This window comes from Dendropsophus ebraccatus, chromosome 9, assembly GCF_027789765.1.
Source record: "Dendropsophus ebraccatus isolate aDenEbr1 chromosome 9, aDenEbr1.pat, whole genome shotgun sequence".
Classification (NCBI taxonomy): domain Eukaryota; kingdom Metazoa; phylum Chordata; class Amphibia; order Anura; family Hylidae; genus Dendropsophus; species Dendropsophus ebraccatus.
In genome coordinates, this window is record NC_091462.1 from 116,922,793 (window position 1) to 116,941,779 (window position 18,987).

Below are 18,987 nucleotides of genomic sequence, written 5' to 3' on the forward strand. Positions count from 1 at the left end.
ATAGGTCACCGCACAGTGTGATACATCCAGCAGAGTGAGAAGCTGAACCTGAAGAATGAAGAAGAGTTCTGTGATGGGAACCTGGAAAATCCCAACCTGTAGCTCCCTCCCTCCTCAGTGTTATGTGTAGAGCATGAGCTCTGCCTCTTACTACAGAGAAGAAAATGCAAAAAGATCCAGCAAAAAAGCCATATCCACAATTATATAGAAAATTATGTAAAAAAGGATTCCAAAAAGTTAGCAGTCCTAGAGTCCCGATAGATCCCCAAATTGCAAAGTATAGCAAAAGTAACAGCATCCACCAGGCGGCCTCAGATCAAAAAACACAAGTCAAAAACTAGGTACAAGCAGCTCGCTTGAGGCTAGTTATAGCTGAAACGTCGTGCAAGAAGGCGAGAATAAAAGTCGTGTTTTTTCACTTTGAAGTGCTATCTCCACTGGTTTGTTCAGATGAAAAAATGTCTATTTATTCCATCATGGCAGCAATCGCGATGTTCCAGCCAGAAGTTTTTTTCCCAAGCATATACAGAATAGGTTGTTGCATAGTATTTATATATAACAGATGTGTCATGACGTATTAACCAAACAGAACTTTTCATCCCCACAAAACTTTCTGACAGACTTTATTACATAGTAAATACATTCCACTTGATGAAACTGCATATATTCATGTACAAAAATACAAAGGTTAGGTTGGGCTAGGGTTTGGTTTGGTTATGTTAGGTTGGGCTAGGGTTGGGTTTGGTCAGGTTAGTATTACTTATGGTTAGGTTGGTTAGGGTTAGGTAGGGTCATGGTTGAAGACAGTTCTTAAAGTGTCATACGCAACTTTTCTGGGCAGTTGATGCTCTTCCTAATTGATGTATGATGAATGGCTGCTGTGTTGGGTTCCTGCCGCTGGCTGCTGACAGTGATCTGGTATTCATATCCATTAAGTTCTCCAGGATCTCTTCAAGTTCTCGATCTCCTTGGTCACCACCTCCTTGTGCATATACTTAATCAGGAATTTTTTGCGCTCGGTTCTCTCCTTCACAGAGTCTCGCTGTTGTTGCATGCGGTAGATGGCGTCCTGCAGGGCGCTGTGTAGAAACGTTAGGATGTCGGTGTCCTTCCTGAGGGTCTTCATGTGATCTTCTCTGGTGTAGTTCTCCAGCAGCACCACATGCTCTGCCCCCATAATCTGGAATTCTCTTTCTAACTGTGCCGCATATTGGCTGTTTTTGTTGGTAATGACAATTATAGGAGAAATACCTAGAAGAAAAATATGGGAAAAAAAGGTCATAATTTTAGAGTTTTTTTCTGCCTTAATTGTTAACATATTGTATGGGGCTGGGGGGGGGGGGGGGTGACTGCCGACCCCCAACATGGCCAACTCTGCTTATAAAATGTCAGGAACAGCTTGTTATTACATTGTATCTTCTGTTGCCAGGGGTGATGTTGGTATATTGCAAAGTAGTGAACTTACTTGTGATTGAGGTTGCAGCATGGTTCCACATGAAGAACATTCGCACTAGAGACAGCTGTGATGTGTAGTTACTAGGCACTAACTCTGTTTTATGCTGACAATGAATTAGGTTACGCAAGAAAGGCCTGGAGGAATTATTACCTCCCTGTCTGGATTAGGAGCAGGAACTTTCCTCTAAACGGGGACTGTCTTGGCTAAAACCTCCTGACTGCACACAATGCTGTGATTCACCATGTACGTGGGCCAGATGTGTCCTGTCCCAAAGGCAGCAACTGGTACAAGATGTAGGATAACTTGCTATTAACAGGGTAACTGGTACTGGATCGGGTTCAGGGGCCCCTAGAGGCAAAATCTTCTCTTTCCTAAGGATTTGACCTTTTTGCAGGTGCTGTAAACTCGTAGCAAGTTACTAGAAACTGTGAACTGTCTAGGCCTAAAGTTCGGTGTGTAGCTTAGCGCTAAAACTGGAGGAGAAGGGTCATGCCAGGACTAACTAGAAAGTTTCAGCCTGCTGGGGAGAGGGGGTTGGACTTGTCTTTGAAAAAATTAGATCTCACTCGGAAAGCGACGTAACCGAGAGACTCCTTGGAGCTCATTTTCTAAGATAGCTGCCTGTACGAGAGTCATGTGATCAAATCTATACTTCCTGACATGTGACCATTATTACTGTTTAGCAGTATAACAAGTAAAATAGCAGTACAAACATATGAAGCAGTACAAACATATGACACCAAACACGGCTACATATAATAACCAAGGTATTCCTCAATCTGGCCACAACCTGACAACCCGCTGACCGGCTGAGTCACAGGATCAGCATATACAGAGATCAGAGTCAGAAGCCGTAAGAAGAGCTGAGCTGCAGTAACTTAGTATGGCCACTACACAATGTATGGCGCTGTGTACTTCTAGCGCTGATCTCAATGTATGTTGGTCTGGCATAAAGCTGGCAAATACTTTGTGTCGCACCAATATGATATTGAAGACTTATGCTGAAGATATGTCATCAATATAGCTTTGCCTGGAAAATCCCTTTAATCCCTTTAAACTCACCGGTCATAACTCTGCAGCCACGCAGGAAGGAAGTCATCACTGCCGCATTCTCATGCAATGCCATTGCACCTCTGTAAATATAGAAGCCAGGATATAAGGGGAAAAAACCCTTCTAGGAGGGCAGATCAGACAGAGCAGTGCTGCTGCAGGATATAATGTACTAGGAGGACAGATCAGACAGAGCAGTGCTGCTGCAGGATATAACATGTACTAGGAGGAGAGATCAGACAGAGCAGTGCTGCTGCAGGATATAATGTACTAGGAGGAGAGATCAGACAGAGCAGTGCTGCTGCAGGATATAATGTACTAGGAGGAGAGATCAGACAGAGCAGTGCTGCTGCAGGATATAATGTACTAGGAGGAGAGATCAGACAGAGCAGTGCTGCTGCAGGATATAATGTACTAGGAGGAGAGATCAGACAGAGCAGTGCTGCTGCAGGATATAATGTACTAGGAGGGCAGATCAGACAGAGCAGTGCTGCTGCAGGATATAATGTACTAGGAGGAGAGATCAGACAGAGCAGTGCTGCTGCAGGATATAATGTACTAGGAGGACAGATCAGACAGAGCAGTGCTGCTGCAGGATATAACATGTACTAGGAGGACAGATCAGACAGAGCAGTGCTGCTGCAGGATATAACATGCACTAGGAGGACAGATCAGACAGAGCAGTGCTGCTGCAGGATATAATGTACTAGGAGGAGAGATCAGACAGAGCAGTGCTGCTGCAGGATATAATGTACTAGGAGGAGAGATCAGACAGAGCAGTGCTGCTGCAGGATATAATGTACTAGGAGGAGAGATCAGACAGAGCAGTGCTGCTGCAGGATATAATGTACTAGGAGGAGAGATCAGACAGAGCAGTGCTGCTGCAGGATATAATGTACTAGGAGGAGAAATCAGACAGAGCAGTGCTGCTGCAGGATATAATGTACTAGGAGGAGAGATCAGACAGAGCAGTGCTGCTGCAGGATATAACATGTACTAGGAGGAGAGATCAGACAGAGCAGTGCTGCTGCAGGATATAATGTACTAGGAGGAGAGATCAGACAGAGCAGTGCTGCTGCAGGATATAATGTACTAGGAGGGCAGATCAGACAGAGCAGTGCTGCTGCAGGATATAATGTACTAGGAGGAGAGATCAGACAGAGCAGTGCTGCTGCAGGATATAATGTACTAGGAGGAGAGATCAGACAGAGCAGTGCTGCTGCAGGATATAATGTACTAGGAGGAGAGATCAGACAGAGCAGTGCTGCTGCAGGATATAATGTACTAGGAGGACAGATCAGACAGAGCAGTGCTGCTGCAGGATATAATGTACTAGGAGGGCAGATCAGACAGAGCAGTGCTGCTGCAGGATATAACATGTACTAGGAGGACAGATCAGACAGAGCAGTGCTGCTGCAGGATATAATGTACTAGGAGGAGAGATCAGACAGAGCAGTGCTGCTGCAGGATATAATGTACTAGGGGGAGAGATCAGACAGAGCAGTGCTGCTGCAGGATATAATGTACTAGGAGGACAGATCAGACAGAGCAGTGCTGCTGCAGGATATAATGTACTAGGAGGAGAGATCAGACAGAGCAGTGCTGCTGCAGGATATAACATGTACTAGGAGGAGAGATCAGACAGAGCAGTGCTGCTGCAGGATATAATGTACTAGGAGGAGAGATCAGACAGAGCAGTGCTGCTGCAGGATATAATGTACTAGGAGGGCAGATCAGACAGAGCAGTGCTGCTGCAGGATATAACATGTACTAGGAGGAGAGATCAGACAGAGCAGTGCTGCTGCAGGATATAATGTACTAGGAGGAGAGATCAGACAGAGCAGTGCTGCTGCAGGATATAATGTACTAGGAGGAGAGATCAGACAGAGCAGTGCTGCTGCAGGATATAATGTACTAGGAGGAGAGATCAGACAGAGCAGTGCTGCTGCAGGATATAATGTACTAGGAGGAGAGATCAGACAGAGCAGTGCTGCTGCAGGATATAATGTACTAGGAGGAGAGATCAGACAGAGCAGTGCTGCTGCAGGATATAACATGTACTAGGAGGACAGATCAGACAGAGCAGTGCTGCTGCAGGATATAATGTACTAGGAGGAGAGATCAGACAGAGCAGTGCTGCTGCAGGATATAATGTACTAGGAGGGCAGATCAGACAGAGCAGTGCTGCTGCAGGATATAATGTACTAGGAGGAGAGATCAGACAGAGCAGTGCTGCTGCAGGATATAATGTACTAGGAGGAGAGATCAGACAGAGCAGTGCTGCTGCAGGATATAATGTACTAGGAGGAGAGATCAGACAGAGCAGTGCTGCTGCAGGATATAATGTACTAGGAGGAGAGATCAGACAGAGCAGTGCTGCTGCAGGATATAATGTACTAGGAGGAGAGATCAGACAGAGCAGTGCTGCTGCAGGATATAACATGTACTAGGAGGAGAGATCAGACAGAGCAGTGCTGCTGCAGGATATAATGTACTAGGAGGGCAGATCAGACAGAGCAGTGCTGCTGCAGGATATAACATGTACTAGGAGGGCAGATCAGACAGAGCAGTGCTGCTGCAGGATATAATGTACTAGGAGGGCAGATCAGACAGAGCAGTGCTGCTGCAGGATATAATGTACTAGGAGGAGAGATCAGACAGAGCAGTGCTGCTGCAGGATATAACATGTACTAGGAGGAGAGATCAGACAGAGCAGTGCTGCTGCAGGATATAATGTACTAGGAGGAGAGATCAGACAGAGCAGTGCTGCTGCAGGATATAATGTACTAGGAGGAGAGATCAGACAGAGCAGTGCTGCTGCAGGATATAATGTACTAGGAGGAGAGATCAGACAGAGCAGTGCTGCTGCAGGATATAACATGTACTAGGAGGAGAGATCAGACAGAGCAGTGCTGCTGCAGGATATAATGTACTAGGAGGACAGATCAGACAGAGCAGTGCTGCTGCAGGATATAATGTACTAGGAGGACAGAGCAGTGCTGCTGCAGGATATAACATGTACTAGGAGGAGAGATCAGACAGAGCAGTGCTGCTGCAGGATATAATGTACTAGGAGGGCAGATCAGACAGAGCAGTGCTGCTGCAGGATATAACATGTACTAGGAGGAGAGATCAGACAGAGCAGTGCTGCTGCAGGATATAATGTACTAGGAGGGCAGATCAGACAGAGCAGTGCTGCTGCAGGATATAATGTACTAGGAGGACAGATCAGACAGAGCAGTGCTGCTGCAGGATATAACATGTACTAGGAGGAGAGATCAGACAGAGCAGTGCTGCTGCAGGATATAACATGTACTAGAAGGACAGATCAGACAGAGCAGTGCTGCTGCAGGATATAACATGTACTAGGAGGAGAGATCAGACAGAGCAGTGCTGCTGCAGGATATAATGTACTAGGAGGGCAGATCAGACAGAGCAGTGCTGCTGCAGGATATAATGTACTAGGAGGACAGATCAGACAGAGCAGTGCTGCTGCAGGATATAACATGTACTAGGAGGAGAGATCAGACAGAGCAGTGCTGCTGCAGGATATAACATGTACTAGAAGGACAGATCAGACAGAGCAGTGCTGCTGCAGGATATAATGTACTAGGAGGGCAGATCAGACAGAGCAGTGCTGCTGCAGGATATACTGTACTAGGAGGAGAGATCAGACAGAGCAGTGCTGCTGCAGGATATAATGTACTGGGAGGACAGATCAGACAGGGCAGTGCTGCTGCAGGATATAACATGTACTAGGAGGAGAGATCAGACAGAGCAGTGCTGCTGCAGGATATAATGTACTAGGAGGAGAGATCAGACAGAGCAGTGCTGCTGCAGGATATAATGTACTAGGAGGAGAGATCAGACAGAGCAGTGCTGCTGCAGGATATAATGTACTGGGAGGACAGATCAGACAGAGCAGTGCTGCTGCAGGATATAACATGTACTAGGAGGAGAGATCAGACAGAGCAGTGCTGCTGCAGGATATAATGTACTAGGAGGACAGATCAGACAGAGCAGTGCTGCTGCAGGATATAATGTACTAGGAGGAGAGATCAGACAGAGCAGTGCTGCTGCAGGATATAATGTACTAGGAGGAGAGATCAGACAGAGCAGTGCTGCTGCAGGATATAATGTACTAGGAGGAGAGATCAGACAGAGCAGTGCTGCTGCAGGATATAATGTACTAGGAGGAGAGATCAGACAGAGCAGTGCTGCTGCAGGATATAACATGTACTAGGAGGAGCAGATCAGACAGAGCAGTGCTGCTGCAGGATATAATGTACTAGGAGGAGAGATCAGACAGAGCAGTGCTGCTGCAGGATATAATGTACTAGGAGGAGAGATCAGACAGAGCAGTGCTGCTGCAGGATATAATGTACTAGGAGGAGAGATCAGACAGAGCAGTGCTGCTGCAGGATATAATGTACTAGGAGGAGAGATCAGACAGAGCAGTGCTGCTGCAGGATATAACATGTACTAGGAGGAGAGATCAGACAGAGCAGTGCTGCTGCAGGATATAATGTACTAGGAGGCAGATCAGACAGAGCAGTGCTTGCTGCAGGATACAATGTACTAGGAGGAGCAGATCAGACAGAGCAGTGCTGCTGCAGGATTATAATGTACTAGGAGGACAGATCAGAAGAGCAGTGCTGCTGCAGGATATAATGTACTAGGAGACGAGATCAGACAGAGCAGTGCTGCTGCAGTATATAATTACTAGTAGGAGAGATCAGACAGAGCAGTGCTGCTGCAGGATATAATGTACTAGGAGGAGAGATCAGACAGAGCAGTGCTGCTGCAGGATATTAATGTACTAGGAGGAGGAGATCAGACAGAGCAAGTGGTGCTGCAGGATATAATGTATAGGAGGACAGAGCCATTGTGCTGCAGGAGATAAATGTACTAGGAGGAGAGATCAGACAGAGCAGTGCTGCTGCAGGATATAATGTACTAGGAGGACAGATCAGACAGAGCAGTGCTGCTGCAGGATATAATGTACTAGGAGGAGAGATCAGACAGAGCAGTGCTGCTGCAGGATATAACATGTACTAGGGGGAGAGATCAGACAGAGCAGTGCTGCTGCAGGATATAATGTACTGGGAGGACAGATCAGACAGGGCAGTGCTGCTGCAGGATATAATGTACTAGGAGGGCAGATCAGACAGAGCAGTGCTGCTGCAGGATATAACATGTACTAGGAGGAGAGATCAGACAGAGCAGTGCTGCTGCAGGATATAATGTACTAGGAGGAGAGATCAGACAGAGCAGTGCTGCTGCAGGATATAATGTACTAGGAGGAGAGATCAGACAGAGCAGTGCTGCTGCAGGATATAATGTACTAGGAGGAGAGATCAGACAGAGCAGTGCTGCTGCAGGATATAACATGTACTAGGAGGAGAGATCAGACAGAGCAGTGCTGCTGCAGGATATAACATGTACTAGGAGGAGAGATCAGACAGAGCAGTGCTGCTGCAGGATATAATGTACTAGGAGGAGAGATCAGACAGAGCAGTGCTGCTGCAGGATATAATGTACTAGGAGTAGCAGATCAGACAGAGCAGTGCTGCTGCAGGATATAATGTACTAGGAGGAGAGATCAGACAGAGCAGTGCTGCTGCAGGATATAATGTACTAGGAGGAGCAGATCAGACAGAGCAGTGCTGCTGCAGGATATAACATGTACTAGGAGGACAGATCAGACAGAGCAGTGCTGCTGCAGGATATAATGTACTAGGAGGAGAGATCAGACAGAGCAGTGCTGCTGCAGGATATAATGTACTAGGAGGAGAGATCAGACAGAGCAGTGCTGCTTGCAGGATATAATGTACTAGGAGGAGAGATCAGACAGAGCAGTGCTGCTGCAGGATATAACATGTACTAGGAGGAAGATCAGACAGAGCAGTGCTGCTGCAGGATATAACATGAACTAGGAGGACAGATCAGACAGAGCAGTGCTGCTGCAGGATATAAATGTACTAGGAGGACAGATCAGACAGAGCAGTGCTGCTGCAGGATATAATGTACTAGGAGGACAGATCAGACAGAGCAGTGCTGCTGCAGGATATAATGTACTAGGAGGAGAGATCAGACAGAGCAGTGCTGCTGCAGGATATAATGTACTAGGAGGACAGATCAGACAGAGCAGTGCTGCTGCAGGATATAACATGTACTAGGAGGGCAGATCAGACAGAGCAGTGCTGCTGCAGGATATAACATGCACTAGGAGGACAGATCAGACAGAGCAGTGCTGCTGCAGGATATAACATGTACTAGGAGGAGAGATCAGACAGAGCAGTGCTGCTGCAGGATATAACATGTACCAGGAGGAGAGATCAGACAGAGCAGTGCTGCTGCAGGATATAACATGTACTAGGAGGAGAGATCAGACAGAGCAGTGCTGCTGCAGGATATAACATGTACTAGGAGGAGAGATCAGACAGAGCAGTGCTGCTGCAGGATATAATGTACTAGGAGGACAGATCAGACAGAGCAGTGCTGCTGCAGGATATAACATGTACTAGGAGGGACAGATCAGACAAGAGCAGTGCTGCTGCAGGATATAACATGTACTAGGAGGAGAGATCAGACAGAGCAGTGCTGCTGCAGGATATAATGTACTAGGAGGAGAGATCAGACAGAGCAGTGCTGCTGCAGGATATAATGTACTAGGAGGAGAGATCAGACAGAGCAGTGCTGCTGCAGGATATAATGTACTAGGAGGAGAGATCAGACAGAGCAGTGCTGCTGCAGGATATAATGTACTAGGAGGAGAGATCAGACAGAGCAGTGCTGCTGCAGGATATAACATGTACTAGGAGGAGAGATCAGACAGAGCAGTGCTGCTGCAGGATATAATGTACTAGGAGGAGAGATCAGACAGAGCAGTGCTGCTGCAGGATATAATGTACTAGGAGGAGAGATCAGACAGAGCAGTGCTGCTGCAGGATATAATGTACTAGGAGGAGAGATCAGACAGAGCAGTGCTGCTGCAGGATATAACATGTACTAGTAGGAGAGATCAGACAGAGCAGTGCTGCTGCAGGATATAATGTACTAGGAGGAGAGATCGGACAGAGCAGTGCTGCTGCAGGATATAACATGTACTAGGAGGAGAGATCGGACAGAGCAGTGCTGCTTCAGGATATAATGTACTAGGAGGACAGATCAGACAGAGCAGTGCTGCTGCAGGATATAATGTACTAGGAGGGCAGATCAGACAGAGCAGTGCTGCTGCAGGATATAATGTACTAGGAGGACAGATCAGACAGAGCAGTGCTGCTGCAGGATATAACATGTACTAGGAGGACAGATCAGACAGAGCAGTGCTGCTGCAGTATATAATGTACTAGGAGGAGAGATCAGACAGAGCAGTGCTGCTGCAGGATATAATGTACTAGGAGGAGAGATCAGACAGAGCAGTGCTGCTGCAGGATATAATGTACTAGGAGGAGAGATCAGACAGAGCAGTGCTGCTGCAGGATATAATGTACTAGGAGGACAGAGCAGTGCTGCTGCAGGATATAACATGTACTAGGAGGAGAGATCAGACAGAGCAGTGCTGCTGCAGGATATAATGTACTAGGAGGGCAGATCAGACAGAGCAGTGCTGCTGCAGGATATAATGTACTAGGAGGAGAGATCAGACAGAGCAGTGCTGCTGCAGGATATAATGTACTAGGAGGAGAGATCAGACAGAGCAGTGCTGCTGCAGGATATAATGTACTAGGAGGAGCAGATCAGACAGAGCAGTGCTGCTGCAGGATATAATGTACTAGGAGGACAGATCAGACAGAGCAGTGCTGCTGCAGGATATAATGTACTAGGAGGAGAGATCAGACAGAGCAGTGCTGCTGCAGGATATAACATGTACTAGGAGGAGAGATCAGACAGAGCAGTGCTGCTGCAGGATATAATGTACTAGGAGGAGAGATCAGACAGAGCAGTGCTGCTGCAGGATATAATGTACTAGGAGGAGAGAGCAGACAGAGCAGTGCTGCTGCAGGATATAATGTACTAGGAGGACAGATCAGACAGAGCAGTGCTGCTGCAGGATATAATGTACTAGGAGGACAGATCAGACAGAGCAGTGCTGCTGCAGGATATAATGTACTAGGAGGAGAGATCAGACAGAGCAGTGCTGCTGCAGGATATAATGTACTAGGAGGAGAGATCAGACAGAGCAGTGCTGCTGCAGGATATAATGTACTAGGAGGACAGAGCAGACAGAGCAGTGCTGCTGCAGGATATAATGTACTAGGAGGAGAGATCAGACAGAGCAGTGCTGCTGCAGGATATAATGTACTAGGAGGACAGAGCAGACAGAGCAGTGCTGCTGCAGGATATAATGTACTAGGAGGAGAGATCAGACAGAGCAGTGCTGCTGCAGGATATAATGTACTAGGAGGAGAGATCAGACAGAGCAGTGCTGCTGCAGGATATAATGTACTAGGAGGAGAGATCAGACAGAGCAGTGCTGCTGCAGGATATAATGTACTAGGAGAGATCAGACAGAGCAGTGCTGCTGCAGGATATAATGTACTAGGAGGACAGAGCAGACAGAGCAGTGCTGCTGCAGGATATAATGTACTAGGAGGACAGAGCAGACAGAGCAGTGCTGCTGCAGGATATAATGTACTAGGAGGAGAGATCAGACAGAGCAGTGCTGCTGCAGGATATAATGTACTAGGAGGACAGATCAGACAGAGCAGTGCTGCTGCAGGATATAACATGTACTAGGAGGGCAGATCAGACAGAGCAGTGCTGCTGCAGGATATAATGTACTAGGGGGGCAGATCAGACAGAGCAGTGCTGCTGCAGGATATAATGTACTAGGAGGGCAGATCAGACAGAGCAGTGCTGCTGCAGGATATAACATGTACTAGGAGGAGAGATTAGACAGAGCAGTGCTGCTGCAGGATATAATGTACTAGGAGGGCAGATCAGACAGAGCAGTGCTGCTGCAGGATATAATGTACTAGGAGGGCAGATCAGACAGAGCAGTGCTGCTGCAGGATATAACATGTACTAGGAGGAGAGATTAGACAGAGCAGTGCTGCTGCAGGATATAACATGTACTAGGAGGAGAGATCAGACAGAGCAGTGCTGCTGCAGGATATAATGTACTAGGAGGAGAGATCAGACAGAGCAGTGCTGCTGCAGGATATAATGTACTAGGAGGAGAGATCAGACAGAGCAGTGCTGCTGCAGGATATAATGTACTAGGAGGAGAGATCAGACAGAGCAGTGCTGCTGCAGGATATAATGTACTAGGAGGAGAGATCAGACAGAGCAGTGCTGCTGCAGGATATAATGTACTAGGGGGGCAGATCAGACAGAGCAGTGCTGCTGCAGGATATAATGTACTAGGAGGGCAGATCAGACAGAGCAGTGCTGCTGCAGGATATAACATGTACTAGGAGGAGAGATTAGACAGAGCAGTGCTGCTGCAGGATATAATGTACTAGGAGGGCAGATCAGACAGAGCAGTGCTGCTGCAGGATATAATGTACTAGGAGGGCAGATCAGACAGAGCAGTGCTGCTGCAGGATATAATGTACTAGGAGGGCAGATCAGACAGAGCAGTGCTGCTGCAGGATATAACATGTACTAGGAGGAGAGATTAGACAGAGCAGTGCTGCTGCAGGATATAATGTACTAGGAGGAGAGATCAGACAGAGCAGTGCTGCTGCAGGATATAATGTACTAGGAGGAGAGATCAGACAGAGCAGTGCTGCTGCAGGATATAATGTACTAGGAGGACAGATCAGACAGAGCAGTGCTGCTGCAGGATATAATGTACTAGGAGGAGAGATCAGACAGAGCAGTGCTGCTGCAGGATATAATGTACTAGGAGGAGAGATCAGACAGAGCAGTGCTGCTGCAGGATATAATGTACTAGGAGGACAGAGCAGTGCTGCTGCAGGATATAATGTACTAGGAGGAGAGATCAGACAGAGCAGTGCTGCTGCAGGATATAATGTACTAGGAGGACAGATCAGACAGAGCAGTGCTGCTGCAGGATATAACATGTACTAGGAGGACAGATCAGACAGAGCAGTGCTGCTGCAGGATATAACATGTACCAGGAGGAGAGATCAGACAGAGCAGTGCTGCTGCAGGATATAACATGTACTAGGAGGGCAGATCAGACAGAGCAGTGCTGCTGCAGGATATAACATGTACTAGGAGGAGAGATCAGACAGAGCAGTGCTGCTGCAGGATATAATGTACTAGGAGGAGAGATCAGACAGAGCAGTGCTGCTGCAGGATATAATGTACTAGGAGGAGAGATCAGACAGAGCAGTGCTGCTGCAGGATATAATGTACTAGGAGGGCAGATCAGACAGAGCAGTGCTGCTGCAGGATATAATGTACTAGGAGGAGAGATCAGACAGAGCAGTGCTGCTGCAGGATATAATGTACTAGGAGGACAGATCAGACAGAGCAGTGCTGCTGCAGGATATAATGTACTAGGAGGAGAGATCAGACAGAGCAGTGCTGCTGCAGGATATAATGTACTAGGAGGGCAGATCAGACAGAGCAGTGCTGCTGCAGGATATAACATGTACTAGGAGGACAGATCAGACAGAGCAGTGCTGCTGCAGGATATAATGTACTAGGAGGAGAGATCAGACAGAGCAGTGCTGCTGCAGGATATAACATGTACTAGGAGGGCAGATCAGACAGAGCAGTGCTGCTGCAGGATATAATGTACTAGGAGGAGAGATCAGACAGAGCAGTGCTGCTGCAGGATATAATGTACTAGGAGGAGAGATCAGACAGAGCAGTGCTGCTGCAGGATATAATGTACTAGGAGGACAGAGCAGACAGAGCAGTGCTGCTGCAGGATATAATGTACTAGGAGGAGAGATCAGACAGAGCAGTGCTGCTGCAGGATATAATGTACTAGGAGGAGAGATCAGACAGAGTAGTGCTGCTGCAGGATATAATGTACTAGGAGGGCAGATCAGACAGAGCAGTGCTGCTGCAGGATATAATGTACTAGGAGGAGAGATCAGACAGAGCAGTGCTGCTGCAGGATATAACATGTACTAGGAGGGCAGATCAGACAGAGCAGTGCTGCTGCAGGATATAATGTACTAGGAGGAGAGATCAGACAGAGCAGTGCTGCTGCAGGATATAATGTACTAGGGGGGCAGATCAGACAGAGCAGTGCTGCTGCAGGATATAATGTACTAGGAGGGCAGATCAGACAGAGCAGTGCTGCTGCAGGATATAACATGTACTAGGAGGAGAGATCAGACAGAGCAGTGCTGCTGCAGGATATAATGTACTAGGAGGAGAGATCAGACAGAGCAGTGCTGCTGCAGGATATAATGTACTAGGAGGAGAGATCAGACAGAGCAGTGCTGCTGCAGGATATAATGTACTAGGAGGAGAGATCAGACAGAGCAGTGCTGCTGCAGGATATAATGTACTAGGAGGAGAGATCAGACAGAGCAGTGCTGCTGCAGGATATAATGTACTAGGAGGAGAGATCAGACAGAGCAGTGCTGCTGCAGGATATAATGTACTAGGAGGACAGATCAGACAGAGCAGTGCTGCTGCAGGATATAATGCACTAGGAGGAGAGATCAGACAGAGCAGTGCTGCTGCAGGATATAATGTACTAGGAGGACAGATCAGACAGAGCAGTGCTGCTGCAGGATTTAATGTACTAGGAGGAGAGATCAGACAGAGCAGTGCTGCTGCAGGATATAATGTACTAGGAGGAGAGATCAGACAGAGCAGTGCTGCTGCAGGATATAACATGTACTAGGAGAAGAGATCAGACAGAGCAGTGCTGCTGCAGGATATAACATGTACTAGGAGGAGAGATCAGACAGAGCAGTGCTGCTGCAGGATATAATGTACTAGGAGGAGAGATCAGACAGAGCAGTGCTGCTGCAGGATATAATGTACTAGGAGGACAGATCAGACAGAGCAGTGCTGCTGCAGGATATAATGTACTAGGAGGAGAGATCAGACAGAGCAGTGCTGCTGCAGGATATAATGTACTAGGAGGAGAGATCAGACAGAGCAGTGCTGCTGCAGGATATAACATGTACTAGGAGGAGAGATCAGACAGAGCAGTGCTGCTGCAGGATATAATGTACTAGGAGGAGAGATCAGACAGAGCAGTGCTGCTGCAGGATATAATGTACTAGGAGGAGAGATCAGACAGAGCAGTGCTGCTGCAGGATATAATGTACTAGGAGGAGAGATCAGACAGAGCAGTGCTGCTGCAGGATATAATGTACTAGGAGGAGAGATCAGACAGAGCAGTGCTGCTGCAGGATATAACATGTACTAGGAGGAGAGATCAGACAGAGCAGTGCTGCTGCAGGATATAATGTACTAGGAGGAGAGATCAGACAGAGCAGTGCTGCTGCAGGATATAATGTACTAGGAGGACAGATCAGACAGAGCAGTGCTGCTGCAGGATATAACATGTACTAGGAGGACAGATCAGACAGAGCAGTGCTGCTGCAGGATATAATGTACTAGGAGGAGAGATCAGACAGAGCAGTGCTGCTGCAGGATATAATGTACTAGGAGGAGAGATCAGACAGAGCAGTGCTGCTGCAGGATATAATGTACTAGGAGGAGAGATCAGACAGAGCAGTGCTGCTGCAGGATATAACATGTACTAGGAGGAGAGATTAGACAGAGCAGTGCTGCTGCAGGATATAATGTACTAGGAGGAGAGATCAGACAGAGCAGTGCTGCTGCAGGATATAACATGTACTAGGAGGAGAGATCAGACAGAGCAGTGCTGCTGCAGGATATAATGTACTAGGAGGAGAGATCAGACAGAGCAGTGCTGCTGCAGGATATAATGTACTAGGAGGACAGAGCAGTGCTGCTGCAGGATATAATGTACTAGGAGGAGAGATCAGACAGAGCAGTGCTGCTGCAGGATATAATGTACTAGGAGGGCAGATCAGACAGAGCAGTGCTGATGCAGGATATAATGTACTAGGAGGACAGATCAGACAGAGCAGTGCTGCTGCAGGATATAATGTACTAGGAGGAGAGATCAGACAGAGCAGTGCTGCTGCAGGATATAATGTACTAGGAGGAGAGATCAGACAGAGCAGTGCTGCTGCAGGATATAATGTACTAGGAGGAGAGATCAGACAGAGCAGTGCTGCTGCAGGATATAACATCATGTGACTTACCTGTACACAAACACAGGGACGGTGAGATCTGTGTAGTTGGGGTCCAGGTCGGTCTCCTCTATGGTCTCTATCAGGGCGTCATATTCTGTAAATCTCTCCACCGGCTCATCCAGGGGGCAGAAGGATCCTGAGCGAGAAGGAAGACGGGGGCCATTACCCTCCTATAGGGATTATTATATATATTACCCTCCTATAGGGATTATTATATATATTACCCTCCTATAGGGATTATTATATATATTACCCTCCTATAGGGATTATTATATATATTATGTGATAGCATATAGCTGTGTGTCACTTTGAGTTTATGATTCTATTCATGAACCAGGAGGCTCAGGATGACGAGTGCTGCAGTGTCTGATATTGGGGAGGAGGCAGAACACACAATGCTGGAGGAGGGTTATGCTGGAGGAGGGCTATGCTGGAGGACTGTTATGCTGGAGGAGGGTTATGCTGGAGGAGGGTTATGCTGGAGGACGGTTATGCTGGAGGAGGGTTATGCTGGAGGAGGGTTATGCTGGAGGAGGGTTATGCTGGAGGACGGTTATGCTGGAGGAGGGTTATGCTGGAGGAGGGTTATGCTGGAGGAGGGTTATGCTGGAGGACTGTTATGCTGGAGGAGGGTTATGCTGGAGGACGGTTATGCTGGAGGACTGTTATGCTGGAGGAGGGTTATGCTGGAGGACGGTTATGCTGGAGAATGGTTATGCTGGAGGACTGTTATGCTGGAGGAGGGTTATGCTGGAGGAGGGTTATGCTGGAGGAGGGTTATGCTGGAGGAGGGTTATGCTGGAGGACTGTTATGCTGGAGGACTGTTATGCTGGAGGAGGGTTATGCTGGAGGAGGGTTATGCTGGAGGAGGGTTATGCTGGAGGAGGGTTATGCTGGAGGACTGTTATGCTGGAGGACTGTTATGCTGGAGGACTGTTATGCTGGAGGACGGTTATGCTGGAGGAGGGTTATGCTGGTGGACTGTTATGCTGGTGGACTGTTATGCTGGAGGACTGTTATGCTGGAGGACTGTTATGCTGGAGGACTGTTATGCTGGAGGAGGGTTATGCTGGAGGAGGGTTATGCTGGAGGACGGTTATGCTGGAGGAGGGTTATGCTGAAGGACGATTATGCCAGAGGAGGGTTATGCTGGAGGAGGGTTATGCTGGTGGACTGTTATGCTGGAGGACGGTTATGCTGGAGGACGGTTATGCTGGAGGAGGGTTATGCTGAAGGACGATTATGCCAGAGGAGGGTTATGCCGGAGGAGGGTTATGCTGGTGGACTGTTATGCTGGAGGACGGTTATGCCAGAGGAGGGTTATGCTGGAGGAGGGTTATGCTGGAGGACGGTTATGCCGGAGGAGGGTTATGCTGGTGGACTGTTATGCTGGAGGACGGTTATGCTGGAGGACGGTTATGCTGGAGGAGGGTTATGCTGAAGGACGATTATGCCAGAGGAGGGTTATGCCGGAGGAGGGTTATGCTGGTGGACTGTTATGCTGGAGGAGGGTTATGCTGGAGGACTGTTATGCTGGTGGACTGTTATGCTGGTGGACTGTTATGCTGGAGGAGGGTTATGCTGGTGGACTGTTATGCTGGAGGAGGGTTATGCTGGAGGATGATTCTCACCGAGCTGGGCGTAGACTGTCGCTATGTTGATGTAGTCCATCCTGGGTATGCCCCTGTTGTCGGCTATGGTGATGTTGGGGGTCAGCTGGTACGTCTTTCTTATATTGGTCTGTTCATCACTGGCATGCATGGTGTAGTCTCCCCCCTCCAGGACGTACTTACAGGAGTTGATCAGCATGGATTTCCCAGATTCCACCAGGCCGCACAGCTGTAAGAGCAGCCGGCTGTAGCCCTGGGCCCCATGGGGGCCGCCATCCAGTGAGAAATTTTGGATAACGCCGCTCATTTCAGCTGCCACCCTCTGGGAAGTCTCCATTATCACCGACAGAAAGGAAAGTGAAAGTATTCAGAGTGCAGGGCGCGGCGAGTTTCATAGGAAGGGTTCATTGTCTGGTCTTAAAGGCGCAGTCCTATATTTTTATTTGTCTTGTATATTGCTGCATAGGGGAGATTTATCAAACATGGTGTAAAGTGAAACTGGCTCAGTCGCCCCTAGCAACCAATCAGATTCCACCTTTCATTTTCCAAAGAGTCTGTGAGGAATGAAAGCTGGAATCTGATTGGTTGCCGGGGGCGACTGAGCCAGTTTCACTTTACACCATGTCTGATAAATCTCCCCCATAGACTATTATTAGAGGATAATGTACGAGTGCTGGGGTATCCCCTGTCCTTGCCTCTTGCAGCTGGTATGGTAGGCATAGGGTTGTCAGCCATCTTGGCTTCTATTTCCCCACTGAAAGGAGATCACCTAAAGATGATGCCCCTTGGTGGATGAGACTTATGCTGCGTTTACATGAAGCGATAATTCGCCCAATCGATCGCTTAACGATTTTGAAGCAACGATTTGGTTTTTATAACAATCAGCGTTTAGACAAATAAATCGTTAGAAAATTCATAAGAAAAGTCATTATTGCGATAGTTTTTAAGATCGCTTAAGCCCATCTCACACATAGGGTGAATCATGAAAGACTGTTTACACGAAGCGATCTGCGAATTTTTAGCGAACGATGAACGACGATTTGAGAACGTTGAAAGATCACAATAAACGATTTCTCGCTCGTCGCTTGATCGTTTGCTGTGTTTACACGGAACGATTATCGCTCAAATGCGATCATTATTGTGAAAATTCGAATAATAATCGTTACGTGTAAAAGCAGCATTATAAGTTGGTGTCTGTTCACTCTATGTGCAGTTTTGACACTTTTTTTTTTCTTTTTAAAGAAATATCACAATGAGGAGAAAGTGATTTTTTGCGTATTTGCTGCGTATACGGTGTGTGGGTTTGTACCCTTAAACTGTGATCAGAAAAAAGCTGCAAAAATGCAACGTGTGTGGGCGTGGCCTTAGGGGAGGTGTATATAATATATCCTGAGCTCCCATAGAGATGGCAGCATAGACATAGATAGGGATGGCTTGGAGGGGAGGGGTCTGATTGGTGATTAGGTCATTCTGCGGTTATCTGGAAGTCAGCTGACCCAGGAGAACTGACCATTTCCTGTGACACAATAAACACTGTGATTTTCTGTAGGTCAGGCTGGTGATCACATGACTCATTTACAGTAAGGCCTTATTCACACGTTCCGTAATTTACGGATCCGTATTTCCGTATCCGAGTTAGTGCACATTGAAGTCTATTGGGCTATTCACACGATCAGTAGCAGAAATGGATGA

General features: G+C 47.5%; 1 protein-coding gene across 1 annotated transcript; it reads right to left on the reverse strand.

Annotated features, from left to right (window-relative positions):
- Positions 1 to 606: 606 nt before the first annotated feature.
- On the reverse strand, positions 607 to 17,758 carry LOC138800580 (uncharacterized). Its single transcript, XM_069982356.1, has 4 exons — positions 17,317 to 17,758; positions 15,694 to 15,820; positions 2,519 to 2,589; positions 607 to 1,251 (listed from the first exon to the last, which is right to left on the reverse strand). The coding sequence occupies exons 1-4, from the start codon at positions 17,630 to 17,632 to the stop codon at positions 932 to 934; spliced, it is 834 nt and encodes a 277-aa protein (XP_069838457.1). The 5' UTR covers positions 17,633 to 17,758; the 3' UTR covers positions 607 to 931.
- Between the last annotated feature and the right edge of the window lie 1,229 nt (positions 17,759 to 18,987).